The sequence below is a fragment of the Salmo salar genome, chromosome 06, assembly GCF_965601325.2.
Source record: "Salmo salar chromosome 06, fSalSal1, whole genome shotgun sequence".
Taxonomy (NCBI): Eukaryota; Metazoa; Chordata; class Actinopteri; order Salmoniformes; family Salmonidae; genus Salmo; species Salmo salar.
The window spans coordinates 73,696,745-73,711,170 of record NC_138296.1 but is presented as its reverse complement, the minus strand read 5'-3'; the positions used below and the strand labels follow the sequence as shown (position 1 = coordinate 73,711,170).

General features: G+C 46.7%; 1 protein-coding gene across 2 annotated transcripts in view; it reads left to right on the top strand.

Annotated features, from left to right (window-relative positions):
- The window catches only part of akap12b (A-kinase anchoring protein 12b), a 63,160-nt gene extending 49,711 nt beyond the window's left edge, over nucleotides 1-13,449 (top strand). The window contains exons 1-3 of one of the 2 annotated variants that reach the window (XM_014205623.3): nucleotides 569-856; nucleotides 5,833-10,395; nucleotides 11,665-13,449. In XM_014205623.3, coding sequence (XP_014061098.3) covers nucleotides 832-856; nucleotides 5,833-10,391 — 4,584 coding nt within the window. In that variant the 5' untranslated portion in view covers nucleotides 569-831 and the 3' untranslated portion in view covers nucleotides 10,392-10,395; nucleotides 11,665-13,449. Of the gene's footprint in view, nucleotides 1-568; nucleotides 857-5,832; nucleotides 10,396-11,664 lie in introns of those variants that run through there. The other variant, XM_014205622.3, reaches the window with a different exon arrangement.
- Nucleotides 13,450-14,426: the final 977 nt, after the last annotated feature.

The following is a 14,426-nucleotide window of genomic DNA, read 5'->3' as shown; positions in this document are numbered from 1 at the left end:
TGCCTCAGCGGCATGACTCTGTCAACATTCCTTCATGACTGGTGACATAGATATGGAGCAGTGAGATGTCCACTCTCCAGAGGAAGGGAGGGAGTGAAAAGAGAGGGGCCTCAGACGCATTTCCATTTGCTTTTCTAAAGTCTGGGGGAACTGTGTATTAAGGGTGCAAGGGGAGAGACTGAATGGGGGAGAAAGGGGTGAGGGGTGTTGTAGAAAGACCCCCTCCCAAAGAGATCTGTCTTTAATAAGGCATTACCCAGAGCTACACCCCCCCTATACCCCTCTCCCCTTACACTCCTTACCTAAGCAGGACTTCCAGGCTGCATGGGGTCTTAACACACACAATGAGGTGGGAGGAGGGGGGTGTAACGGGGGAGAGAGGAGAGGTTGGGTGGGGGGGGGGTACGCTTCCCTGAAAGATCACATGACAAGCACTGTCATTCTGGATGGCCGCTGAAGGGAGGCAGGGAAGGAGAGAGGAGGAAAAGGCAAATCATTCAGAACAGCTGAAGAAAAGAGAGCAAGGGGGAGGAAGGGGAGATGGGGGTGGTCCTTACATGACATGTGTGTCGGTCAGGAGCATCTGTTGAAATGTGTGTGTAGCTCCAGCTTCTACCTTCAGACTAACAGAGACGCTCCAGAGAAGAGAGACTGCTCCTGCCCTCAGACTTAGGAGGGAACAGTGTTAGAAACTAAAACCCCACAGACTTTACTGTGTGTGAGAGAAAGAAGGAGAGATAAACTTCAACGTTTTTTTTTACAACCGCAGTTCTTGAAGAATATTTTTTATTTACTATTTTTGTAAAAAAATATATAAAAGAAGTTTTACAAATGCTTGGAACGATAACTCTCACAGGTAAGATTAAACTGATTTCCTGCTCAGTTATGATCTCACTGTATCAAATGTCATTGAGAAGTTGAGCATAATGTTGTTTAACTTACTTTAATTTGATGTAATGTGAACTTTCATTCCAATTGACAGATATGATGATGACTGAGTAACTTTAATTATCTTTTTCGTTTTTATTAGGGAGACTCCATGCTCTTTAAGTAGTGGTATAATGTTTTACAATCCCTTTCAGATAGTTATTTAGTAATGTAATTAGCATAACATAAAGGGGTTAAATCCTAGTTTCTCCTTAGTCAACCAAGTGTAGCCAGGGGCATTGCTGTCTTGAGGGTGTGGTTGGTATTGTGGGTTGAGGCTGTCCTCGCCTGGTCTCTTTAACTAACTACATGGCCGCAGACTTTGATTTGAACTCTTATGTTTGGGCAAATAAAAGCACCATTGTTGAGTTTGTATAATTGTTTTTCCCAACTTTGTGTGCTTTGGGAGTATGCAAATACTTTGTGAACTTGGCTTACTCAGATACTTGGGTATATCCATTTATCTCTCATGATGTAACCGTTAGATTGGTTTTGGTATCTGTTTCAGATTGGTGACGGGGCTGTGGGTAATTCTTAGAGAGCGTCTTCCCCTCTCGCTGATGTAACTCTACTACAGTTGTAGCCAAGACCATTCATGGTATACGATACTCTAGCTCTGCCAGCCCTGCTTCCCTGAACCTCCTAATGTATACATTCCATAGATCATTAAAACTGCCTAGTAGCGTCCACCATGAAACAGGAATTTCGCACTTCGACAACTGGCAGATATAAATATTTGATTATATTTATGTACAAACGCTTCAAAGCCAGTTTTAAGCCAAGGTCTCACCTGGTTCTTAGAGCCCCAGCCCAACACACCCTCATTCTTGTTAAGTATTTCAATTAGTTTAAAATGGATCTCTTCTCCCAGTGGGGTGATACTGCTTGGCCACTGAGAATGTGTAGGTAGGGGGTGGGAAGGGTAGGGGACGTATGGGATTGATTGTGCAGAGAGAGAGAGAGAGAGCAAGAGAGAGAATAGTTATTCTATAGCCTTTGTAACTCAAAGTGATAGTTTAAAGGGGCTTGGTTGCTATTCTCTGCTTATATAGTGATATGCCTGCTCTCTATTTCTAAGTGTAACTAATGGACTATATAGGATTAGTTGGGTTGTATGCTTAGGGTGTGAGCTCATATATAGTCATAAACTGTTGTCTTTAGATGGATCAGATAATAGAAGAGGCCAAATGGTGGGATAACGGTTGTTTGCTCCCCAGTGCTGATTGTGACCTCTAGCGGCTGGAGAGAAGCCCTCCGAGACAGTGGGGCCACACCTATAATAGTGGGGGAGAGAGGAGAAGAGATGGAGGAGGGGAGGGGTAGGCTGGGCCAGACTTCATGGGGGTTCTCTCTGTTTAACAGACTCTCTTTTTGTTCACTTTGTTTCCCACAGCAGACTACAGTAATTAGAGCAGGGATTTGCATATGTTTGTTTGGCAAAGTTTGCAAATACTGTCTGGATAGAATAGCAGGACGCCACCCAACTGACACCACCTGCCCCAAAAGCCGCTACTCCAGCATGAGTGGAGATGGAAACGCCCCCAAGCATCCCAACAACCCCCATTTACACACAAAGAGCCAGATATCTACTACAGCCACAACAGAGACTATCAAATTTCACATCTCTTTGGAGACGCTAGGGAATAATGCTAGATTTACAAGTGATGGTGACCTCAGTCGACATGGAATTTAATCTGTGCATAGTCTTAACACACACAGCTAGCTAAAATAATAAGTCATTTAAACTATGATAGTGTGTCAGAGATCTGTAACACCCTCTGACTGGGCCCTCAGGCATCATTCTACACTCACCCCCTCTTCTCTCTCCTCCTCTACCCTCACCCCCTTGTCTCTCTCCTCACCCGTCTACACTCACCCCTGCCTACTCCTAGCCCCGGGCCCTCACTTTCCACTAGTACCAGTCAGAACTGACCCTCACTCATTCCACCTTTTCATGTACCCTCCCCCTTATCCTCACCCTCTACTCTAATAACCCCTGGCTCCTCTTTCCCCTCTTCCCTAACCAGCCGTAGGAGCGACCCTGTTAATGGTGCTATGCCTGTAAAAAGTTGGCCATAAAACAAAGATCAAACATACCTGAAGACGCTGGTACTCTGTTAAATCATCATGGTTCCTGTGTTTTATTATTGCCATAGATACACATGGCTTAGTACAGCCCCACTAAGGATTTACTCTGTTCACAGTATAATTGTGTCTTGGAGAGAAACATCTTTGTTTATTCATATGGCTGACCGATTTAATTATACACATTGGTTTAGGATTGCGATATAGCTGTACACTGTATTTCCAAATTCTGTGATCACTTGGGCCTTACATCAGGGGGTGGGTTTGTTTGCATGTTGTTTATGGTCTTGACATTCCCTAACAATGGAGTGGCATGACAATGTAACAACTGCCCTAACAATAACAGCTATGTGAGAGAGAGCTCTCCAACCCCCCCCTCCCATTCCCATCTACAACCCCATTATTTAACCTTGCCCCCCCTCAACCCCCACCCCCTTAAGGCTTCCGCATGCTTCGGTTAGGCGAACCGAACGAGTGTGCTCGCATCTCTTTTTAAAATACCTTAGCTTGAAAAAAAACGACAATTGAGACGCCGTAGCCAGAATTCATTTAAGAAAGTCATTACTTTTTATGTTTTTTCCGGGGAAATCTTAGTCGCTCAATTGTACTAAGATGTTTGGTGCATTATTTATCAAGTAAAAAAAAAAGGCATTATCGTTGAATGACAACAAAAACTTCATGGAAGAATCCCTACTGTTGACAAATGATCGACGAAGGGGCGTAGACTTGCCTCGACAATTTTGTGTGTGTGTGTGCACGAACAGCCCAAGAAAACCTTGCCAAAGACCAAAAAGAAAAAAACGACGCAAACAATGCAGTCTTCATTTAGCTGTATGTGATGGAATTCAGGTTAGAGGGATTTCTTTGTTGGGTGGGGGGTATCTGGAGATGGATTTAGTGGGGGATAGGCCCATAGTAACATATACCACATACAGCTGAAACCAAGTATTGATACAAAAATAGTATTTTTCAATGGGAAGTGGATGGCTGCTGTAGACCAGTTTATATTTACAGCATTCTAAAATAATTTCACCCTAACTCCGGGTGACTCGCATAGCTCACATTCCTCACGTCAAATCCATATGTCCAAAATAGATGTTGTAAGGCTCACTCTCACAAAAGCCCCAAATTAGTAGAATGTATATTACACAGATTTGATGTGAAATTTGGTGAATGTTTTTTATACTAGTGGCTATGTTGGTCAAAATTGTTTTTTAGCCAATGAATGAAGGCAACTTTTTTTTCTTAGAGCAGTGATATTCCAGGAATGCCAGTCCAACATGTGAAGCTCCACCGCTGTAATGTAAAAACAGGAAGTGAACAGATTAGAGAGATAAACTTGGATGGCCAAACGCCAGAACGGTATCTTATTCATGTACAAGACAAGAGTAGCATCATCTTCACTGCTAGTGCACTATTGAAACATTATGCTCCAACGGCTTGTGTCTTAGTTTAAAGTTTCCTTTGATATATTACCTTTTTTTATCACATTGTTTCATTCTATTAGAGACATTTATGAGCAAGATTATTAATTAGTTGGCTCTAAAAACATAGGATTATCAGATTTGAATTATCTTCAAACATTAGCCAGATTGTCAGTTGAAGTTGTCTTCGGGAAAATTATTAATATTGAACTATAATCTCATACAGTTTTTTTATCTGTGTATTGTGTGTGTGGAATGTGTGTGTGTTGTGTGGAAATGTGTGTATGTGTGTGTAAATGTGTGTGTGTGCATGGTGCACATACTTGTGTGTGTGTTTTTATCTGTCAGTCAGAGGAGAGAGGGAGGGGGTCACTATGAGGGTATGAGCATGTTTGCCTGGTTAAACGACTGTGTGTGTCTCCCAGCCTTGGTGTGTATCTAGGTAAATTGATATCTATGTATAAAAAAATGCTGTGAATTTGTTTTGAGAGTCCTAGGGTAGGCTGAGGACCCCCAGAGAAAAAACTCCCAGCAACAGATGTGAGATTTCCCCTGCTGTAGGGGGATGTTAGAGGAAAGGGGGCCTCAGAAGTCTAAATGGCCTGTGAACTAAGCCCAACCCCAGCCCACTACCTCCACCCACTCCTGTCAAAACACAGATAGATATGGCAGAAATTTCAGGCCGTGTGTGTGCGTTCTGTTTATCTCACCTGTCACTTCAACAGTTGCGTCTTCTTTCTGTCAAATAGAGAAACTAGTTCTTACAGTAGATGCCTGAGAGTGGATAAAGTTATAGCTATAGTTTTGGAAAAAGCAACACAGCTGAGGGGGTTTGCAATATAGATGTAGGATCTTAATTTGAGCCAGTTAGCTAATCCTGCAGCAACAGGAAATGTGAATTATGTGGATTATAATTAATGGCCATTTTTATAGGGGTTGATTTTTTGTGAGGGCAAATAAAGTCTTAAATGTCAAAGTGGAAATTCTCAGCAACAAAAGAGTGATCAAATTATGATCCTACATCTGTACACCCTTGCCTATAAGCCTTCTTTATTTTGGGACAGGATCTTTGTCCAAGCGTTGGCAATGGAATTAATTTCATTGTTGTTGATTGGTTTCAATAATCAAACTTTATTTCTGGTCCTTGCACACTGCTTGATTAAATCCACTCAGGTGTCAGCTATTGCTTTTATGATGTGGTTTAGGTCATCTTCAGATGTTGAAGATGCCATTTGAGTTTTTTTAAATGATTTTCTCCCATTTTCCATTTGCCCTGATACATTCTTGTCTCTGGTCTGGCTCCCCCTATGTGCCTGTGTGAGAGAAAGAGTGTCAATTGGTTGTTGTATGTGGGAATGGGTATATTACCTTACTTTTTATCTCTCTGTCATTTCAGTTGATGGCGTGTCCGTGTCTCAGAAGGAGGAGGTTCCTGAAACAATGGACTCCCTCCAGGCTGAGGTGCCCCCTCAGGTGAACGGAGAGAAGGATGAGAATGAGTCACCTGACACAAACAACATCACCTCTGCAGAGGAGAAGGAGGTCGAGGAGAAACCAGGCGAGGCCAATGAGGTGGGCTTCAAAAAGATCTTTAAGTTCGTTGGCTTCAAGTTCACTGTGAAGAAGGACAAGAATGAGAAGACGGAGCCGGTGCAGCTGCTGACGGTGAAGGACAAGGACGTGGAGGAAGGAGAGACCAGCGGGTCTGAGGAAACTAAGGAGGAAGCCACCACTGCAGAGGAGGAGGTCAAATCTGAGAAGGAGAAGGCAACTGAGCCAGATACCTCCACCATTGAGGCTGACGCCACTCCAGTGGATGCCCCATCTAAGACCGTGGATGGAGAGGCTGCAGAGGGAGTCAGAGAAGAGGCTGCAGAGGTAGCTGAGGTGGAAGCTACAGAGAAAGAGCCTGAGGACCCAGCTGCAACTAACCCACCTGGCCAGGAGACCACTCAGTCCCCCTTCAGAAGGTTCTTTACACAGGGAATCTTCTTCAACCTGCGCAAGAAGGCAAGCATCAAGAAGCCCAAAGAGGAGGAACCAAAAGAGAAAGCTTCCGAGGAGGAGATAAAGGAGGGAGAGGAAACAGCAGAGGCTGTGGTGGAGGAGGATGGAGAGAAAGCAAAGGAAGAGGTGGAGGGAGAGGTGAAGGAGGTGGAACCAGTGACAACGCCAGAGGAGGCTAAGCCTGATTATTCCACAGAAACTGAGACAGAGGAAGCACCTGTCAAAGAGATCAAAGAGGAGGTCCAAGCTGAGGTTGCTGTAGAAATGTCAGAAGCCGGTATTTCTGACAATGCCAAACCAGCGGAAGAGAAAGTTGAAGAGGCTGTGGAAGCAGACAATGCCCCAGTCGAGGTCACCACCGAGGCTGAGCTGCTCTCATGCCAGGAGAAGGTCAAGGCCCAGGGAAGCCCACTGAAAAAGCTCTTCACTGGGGCCGGCCTGAAGAAGCTCTCTACCAAGAAACAGAAGAAAGACAAGAAAGACGCAGAGGCCAAGCTGACCGAGTCTGGGGAACAGGTGGCTGAACTCCAGACCTCCACAGATTCAGCAGAGGTCCAGAAACCCGACAGTGGGGCCTCGTCTCCAGAGGAGTCTGGTGAGCATGCCATCGGGGTGGAAGCCGCCCAAGCTGAGGCCAGCCAAGAGGCTGATGGGGAGGTAACCAGCTCAGATGAAGGGAAGAAGAAAGAAGGTATCATGCCCTGGTCCTCCTTCAAGAAGCTGGTGACGCCCAAGAAACGCATCAAGAGGCCCTCTGAGAGTGAGGACGAGGCAACTGGTGAGAAAGCCAAGTCGGGCACCCTGTCCTCTACTGAGAGTGCCGTGTTTGTGGAGAAAGAGAAGGAGCCGGAACCCACTGAGGAGGACCCAAAAACCGAAACCACTGAAAAGCTGGAGGGCAGCATCGAGGAGTCCAAAAAGATGAAGATGGACACCTCAGTCTCATGGGAGGCCCTTATGTGTATGGGCGGCAATAAGAAAAGGACCAGGAAGACCTCTGACTCTGAAGATGAGGAGACCAAAATCGAAGAGGAGGCGCCACAAGCTGGAGAAGAGCTGGCTAAGACCGCAGAGTCTCCTCTCGGAAGTTCCAGAGAGGCTGATCAGGAAAACATGGTGTCGTCCCCCGAACCATCCACTAGCCCCGCCGCGGGAGAGTCCCCCTGGGATACTCTCAAGCGCCTCGTCACCCATAGGAAGAAGCCCAAAGCCGAGGAGAAGACAGATGAGTCCGGTGCCGAACCAGTTGTCTCAGACAGTGAAATCTCAAAAGAAGATTCCTCATTCTCTCTGAGGAAACTCATCCCTGGACGTAGAAAGAAGAAGCAGCTTTCCTCCGATCTGGGATCTGGCGAGGAAGACTCTGACACACCAGCTGTGGTCCCCCTCTCAGAGTACGACAACGAGCATGCCAAGACTAAGGAAGAGGCTGAATTTGAAATGACAGTGGAGACAGTGGATGCTAAGGAGGCAGCACCAATCACTCAGGCTCAATCCTCCACCGAAGAGAGATCCCCTTCTTGGATCTCAGCCACGGCTGTTGTGGAAGACCTCCAGGAGATTCCACACGATCAGCTGAGCGACATCCCAGAAGAGGGTGCTGCCACCCCAAAGTCTGCTGACACCACCCTCGCCGAGGACATTGTAGAGCAGACTTCAGAGGCAGTCACATGCCTGGAGCAGGAGCCTGAGCTGTCTGTTGCCGAGGTGACTGCAAAGATGATCCCAGCCATTTCTGGAGAAACCACCCCTATGCCCTATGAGCCTGAGCCAGAGTCTCTGGAGGTCCTGCAGGAGGCTGTGGAGCTCGTCAATGAGCTCCCAAGCGTGACTTCCATAGAAATCACAGAGGTCCAACTGGAGAATGCTGCGTCCATCCCAGAGCCCACACCGACGATCGAGTTCACCGAGAGCGAATCAAAGGTTGTCTTGATGGTGCATAAAGAAACTGAGGCCACCGCCATCTGCACTGGCTTGGGCACCAAGGAGATTGCCAAGGTGGCGGTGGAGAAGCCTGTGATTCCCACCGTGGAGTGTCTAGCTGAGATCAGCGATGCTCTGTCTGCTGAGCTGCCAGTGGAGGATAAGGCTGATCCAACTGAGGCGGCTGATTCTACTGAAGAGCCAATGTTTGAGGCTCAAGTGGAGCAAGTTGAAAGCACATTCCTGGAGACCTCCCTGGAGAAGACTATTGAAGATATCCCAGAGCCTGAGATAGCCACTGAGGGTAAAGAGCCTGAAGTTGAAAAGCTAGCCGTGATCAATGATATCCAGACGGAGGCTGAAATCATCGAGGCCCCTGTAGTGACTGAGAACACCCCCAGAGTGGAGCTGGTGGACCCCATCACACCAACTGTCGAAGAATCCATTGCCGCTGACATTGTGGAGATCTCTGAGGCACCTGTCGTTGAGGTCAAAAGTGAGGAAATGGAGGTGGAAGAGTCAGCTGCCATCAAAGACATCGCTCCTGTAGAGGAGGTGAATGACCCCGTCGCAAGAGAAATGGCTACCTCGCTAACTGATATCGATCCGGCCACAGTTACTGAGGTGTGCGAGGCAGCCATTGCTGTTGTAGCCCCTGCTGAAGAGTTTGTCATTGTCAAGGAGACTGTGTGCCAAATCAACCCACCGTCCGTGAAAACCCAGCAAGTGGAGGTCCCGGAGGCCGTGGCGGTGGAAACAGTCTCAGTGGTAGTTGCAGAGCCTGCTGGTGATTACCAAATCCAAGTGAAAGTGACTGAGGTTGGTGTCACAGAGGCCGAGGAGACAAAGGAGGCAGAGGCCATGGAGGAGACGGGCTTGGTCATTGCTCAGGTGGTCATCCTGAACGCTGTGGAGAAAGTGTCTGAAGCAGAGGCTGAACCCGAAGCGCCTGCCTGCGTCACTGCCACCATCACACCCGAAGACGCACTACCAGTCCAGGCAGTAGCAATGATAGAGAAAGAGATTGAACAAATAGCAGAGGAGAAACCTGTCATTGCTGAAACTCCTGTTTTCCAAGTTAAAGCACCAGCACCAGAAACTCCAGCAGAGGAGCCTGCGGCTCCAGAGGCACAAGCCGAGGCTGAAAAACCACCAAAGGAAGTTCACGAGGCCTTTCAGGTCATTGAGACAATTCCAGTCATAGTTGAAATCACAGAGAGTATCGTGGAAGAGGTTAACAAGGAGGCGGAGGATGTTGTCAAAGAGGGAGTTGAGGAGATAAAACAGGAAGTGGAATTAAAGCAAGCAGTGGAGGTCAACATAAGTGAGGAGAAAGTTGTAGAGGTTGAAGTTGTAATAAAGGTGGAACAGACAGAGAGTGAGTCAGGTGGAAAGGCAGAGGAGGAGATCAAAAAGGTAAAGAGCAACGTAGAGGCAGTAGAGGTTCAGGAAGTTCTACAAGCTGAGGTAATCAAGCTGGTTCAGGAAGTGATAGCAGAGGGTCCCGTTCCAGAGGCAGCTGATGAGAAGTCAGAAGCAGCGGTGGTGACAGAAGAGACCCCAGTACCAGAGGGGCCCACAGAGACCCCGAAAGCCCCAGCCCAGCCAAAGGAGACGACTGCTGAGGTTGTGGGCCCACATACAGTACAGGTGGTCAATCAGGCGGCACAGATCGTTGAAGAGAAGGAAGCAAAGGAAATCCAGATGGAGGAGGTGGTGGAAATTGATGCCATTGTAAGCGCACCAGAGACAAAGGAAGCCCTGGCTAAAGAAGTCACGCCAGCCCCTGAATCCACACCAGACACCCCAGCTGTGACTGACAGCCATGAGGCCCCTGCTCACATTGTGGTAGAGGAGGTTGCCGTCGCCATGGCTGTGAAAGTTGCCAGACCAGCGGAGGCAGGGGCAGAGAAGGCGACACCAGTGAAGCGTGTGGAGGTGATGGCGCAGGTGATCGAGGTGATCGAGGAGGCAGTGAGGGAGATTGAACCTGTCTCCTCCACAGAGCTCACAGCTACATCGTGAGCAGGTAAGCAGTCTATCTTATACAATGACCTGTTTATGATTAAGTAATGAGTTGATGTTTATATGTCAAAGAGTCCCAAAAATATTTCCCCACAATTAAATGGATGTAGTTAATGTTAGTCATGTTACATATTTTAGAGACATCTGATCATACCGTCTCCCTTGTCTTCTAACACAAGAAAGTGAAAGAAAGCGGTTCCTAGTATTTGACCAAGGTACCAATTCTAGACATGTTATTAAGGTTATTATGTTCAACTAGCATGATGAAAAGGTTCATAGAAAAGAGTACACTATTTTCATTCTTTTATTTCCAGAATTCCTTTGTCAGCGTATCAAACAATCTTCTCATGGTGGCTTTTTTAAAACATCAATGGGCACTACTTTTATCAGGGGGGAGGGGGAAGACTTTCCGGCTGACCAGATGAAAAAGCTTTTGTTCGAGGTACGAGTAACCTGGGGACATTTTATATCAAAGCAGGAATGCCGTGGTTGACCCCTAGTTTGTAGGCCGGGGTCTATAAAGAGAAGCGGTGTGTGAGGGGCAGATGAACTTGTGCTGACAGACTGATTATGATTCCTCCCTCATCCTCCTCCTTTTCTCCCTTCATCCCAGATTCAATATGGAGTCAAGAAAACATGTCAGAATAACCTACATGTTTTTAAGATTCAGATCACTTTATTTGTCCATTCTACACAAGGTCCAACTGAAATTTGACTTGAGCATAGGGCGTGGCCCTGTTATATGTTTAATAAGCAGTAACGCAGCACTGCAGCAAAGAAGAGGAGTCAGTGAATTACAACAGGCTGAAAGCAGCATTGGCGCAGCAGTAGTCCCACTAAGCATGCTGAGTCATAAAAACAAACCAAGAGAAATGGATGACGGAGCAGACAGAGAAGCGGGGAGGGAGGAAGAGAGGGGAAAGTGGAGCAGAGAAAGAAAGAGAGGTATAAATGAGAGAGGGAGAGGGAGAGAGACATGTAGGGGGTTCTGAGTCAGCAGTACTGCAGTACTGCAGTCTACAACATCCCAAAAAGCATTTTCCACTCAGGCGTATGAGGCACTAAGTTCTCCTGTTTCAAACTACTCTCAGATGCAAGTAAGTATCTTATTAGAACAATCCATTAGAAGAAAAATCCATCACTGAATGAAGTTTTCTAAATAACTCAAGTAATTTCCTAATTGTTATCCACAGGTTGGAGACCAGTTTTTGATATGTGTTTCCAAGGATAATGGTACCCATTTACTAATAACATTTATTTATTTCTACCCTAGCTGTAGATACAAGATGGTTGCCTGGGAGACAGACTGTCCTGACCAGGAAGTGAGTGATAGTGAGAAAGTTAGCGAGAGAGTGAGAGGATGCACTGTGGAGACACACTGAGACTGAGCTCCACCCCACCCTGCCCAGAGCGACTGAGTGACTGAGTTCCACCCCACCCTACCCTGAGTGACTGAGCTCCACCCCACACTGCCCAGAGCGACTGAGTGACTGAGTTCCACCCCACCCTGCCCAGAGCGACTGAGTGACTGAGCTCCACCCCACCCTGCCCAGAGCGACTGAGTGACTGAGTTCCACCCCACCCTGCCCTGAGTGACTGAGCTCCACCCCACCCTGCCCAGAGTGACTGAGTGACAGAGCTCCACCCCACCCTGCCCAGAGCGACTGAGTGACTGAGTTCCACCCCACCCTGCCCAGAGTGACTGAGCTCCACCCCACCCTGCCCAGAGCGACTGAGTGACTGAGTTCCACCCCACCCTGCCCAGAGCGTCTGAGTTCCACCCCACCCTGCCCAGAGCGTCTGAGTTCCACCCCACCCTGCCCAGAGCGACTGAGTTCCACCCCACCCTGCCCAGAGCGACTGAGCTCCACCCCACCCTGCCCAGAGCGACTGAGTGACTGAGCTCCACCCCACCCTGCCCAGAGCGACTGAACTCCACCCCACCCTGCCCAGAGTGACTGAGTTCCACTCCACCCTGCCCAGAGCGACTGAGTGACTGAGCTCCACCCCACCCTGCCCAGAGTGACTGAGTGACTGAGCTCCACCCCACCCTGCCCAGAGCGACTGAGTGACTGAGTTCCACCCCACCCTGCCCAGAGTGACTGAGCTCCACTCCACCCTGCCCAGAGTGACTGAGCTCCACCCCACCCCTCTTTCCTTCCCCCATGCCCCTGTCCTGCAGCACCAGCCTGTCACACAGAGGTGGCATCCCCACCCCCCTGGCCCTCCATAGGTGAAGCATCGATCTCGCTACACACATACGAAGCCACAGTCCCGCACCTTTGAAGCTTCCCATCTGGCTTGTAATCAATGTGATGTACTTTTTCTGTTTTGACAACCTTCTATCGCCCTTGCTGTGGCTTGGGAGTCTGCTGTCCCGTGTGTGTGTGTGTGTGTGTGTGTGTGTGTGTGTGTGTGTGTGTGTGTGTGTGTGTGTGTGTGTGTGTGTGTGTGTGTGTGTGTGTGTGTGTGTGTGTGTGTGTGTGTGTGTGTGTGTGTGTGTGTGTGTGTGTGTGTGTGTGTGTGTGTGTGTGTGTGTGTGTGTGTGTGTGTGTGTGTGTGTGTGTGTGTGTGGTCTCAAGAGTTGGAGGATTATTATCTTGTATATTGTATTTATATCTTATGCGTATTCTCTCATTCCCCCATCCTTTATTTTTTTGTATTGAATATGTGACCCATTTTCTCAAACATATGTAAGACTTAGATTCAAAGATAATGTCTGGATTTTGCAGAAATTCTAACTAAACCATGGTACATATGTGATTTCAATGGCGGTGTCCGATATCATTGATTGCATTGCAGACGATGACTTAATGTGAAGACAGGGAGTGAGGTGAAAGTCAATAGGAGTGCAACAATCTTACAAACGTTAAGCTTTGACATGTTCTGTCACACTGTACTTCCCTTCACCTTTCAGCCTGACAATATATTTTCAGCTCCTACTGTAGATAAAACATACTTCACTGCCTGAATGACTGTGAAAAAAAGTATTGTTACTTTCTGAAACAAGTATGTCTTTGATTATCGTGTAAAAATACAATAAAACACTATTATCTCAGCCTGGTTTGATATTGTGAGAGAGGTATTTGGTGACACTGAATTATTAATATGCAGTGTACTATGATGGACATACACTTGCATGGGGAGAGTAACATATATCTCACAATGTTAGATTGTCTTGTATTTTCAAGTGTATGACTTCTGTTAACGTTGTGGATAGCACTTCAAAATCTGTGTAATTGCTTGATCTCTTGAAATGGTGATCTATCCGTCCATCTCTGGTGTCGTGTATGCTAGTTTGGAGTGTACACCAGTTATTTGGCGCCCTCTGCTGCCGATACAGACTATCACATCTCTCAGTCGATATATATTACCATTCCCACTGGTGAGTACTGTTATTGTATGTTTATGTTTGAATGTTGGAAATGTTTACATTTCATTGCATTTTAAAATGAACATTGTTTCCTGTAAAATACATTCCACACACACACACACATGCATTTCATGTTGTAACTTGTGTAACAGTACAGTAAGTTATAACCTCACTGACTTGGCAACAGTGAGGTTTTTAGATGGTACAAACTACTCAATCACAAATGACATGGTACCAGACAAAGATAAAATCCTATTTTGATGTTTATATGTAGCCAAGCCAAATTGACTTAGGGTAGGTTATCCATGGTTGCTAACATGATAGAACATCAGTAGGAAGAAATTTGTCCAATTTGTCTCAAATGCCTCATTCTGGGTCAGCCTGATTTACTTATCTTCAAGTCAACTTTTATTTACCAATGAAATTCAAATGCTGATTTTGGGATTAGTTAGGGTGGCTAGATGAGCCAATTCTACTGTGGGCACATACTGTGAGAATGGAGTGCTTCCTATTTATCCCTCGAATGTCAAAATGATGATTGACAATATAGCTCTAGGCTTTACACCTCACAAAGCTGACTGACCAATGAGACACGAGAGAAATCCTAGAAGCCTAGACCACTATATCTGGTCACTGTTTCACTTTACTTTGTGGATTTGTCA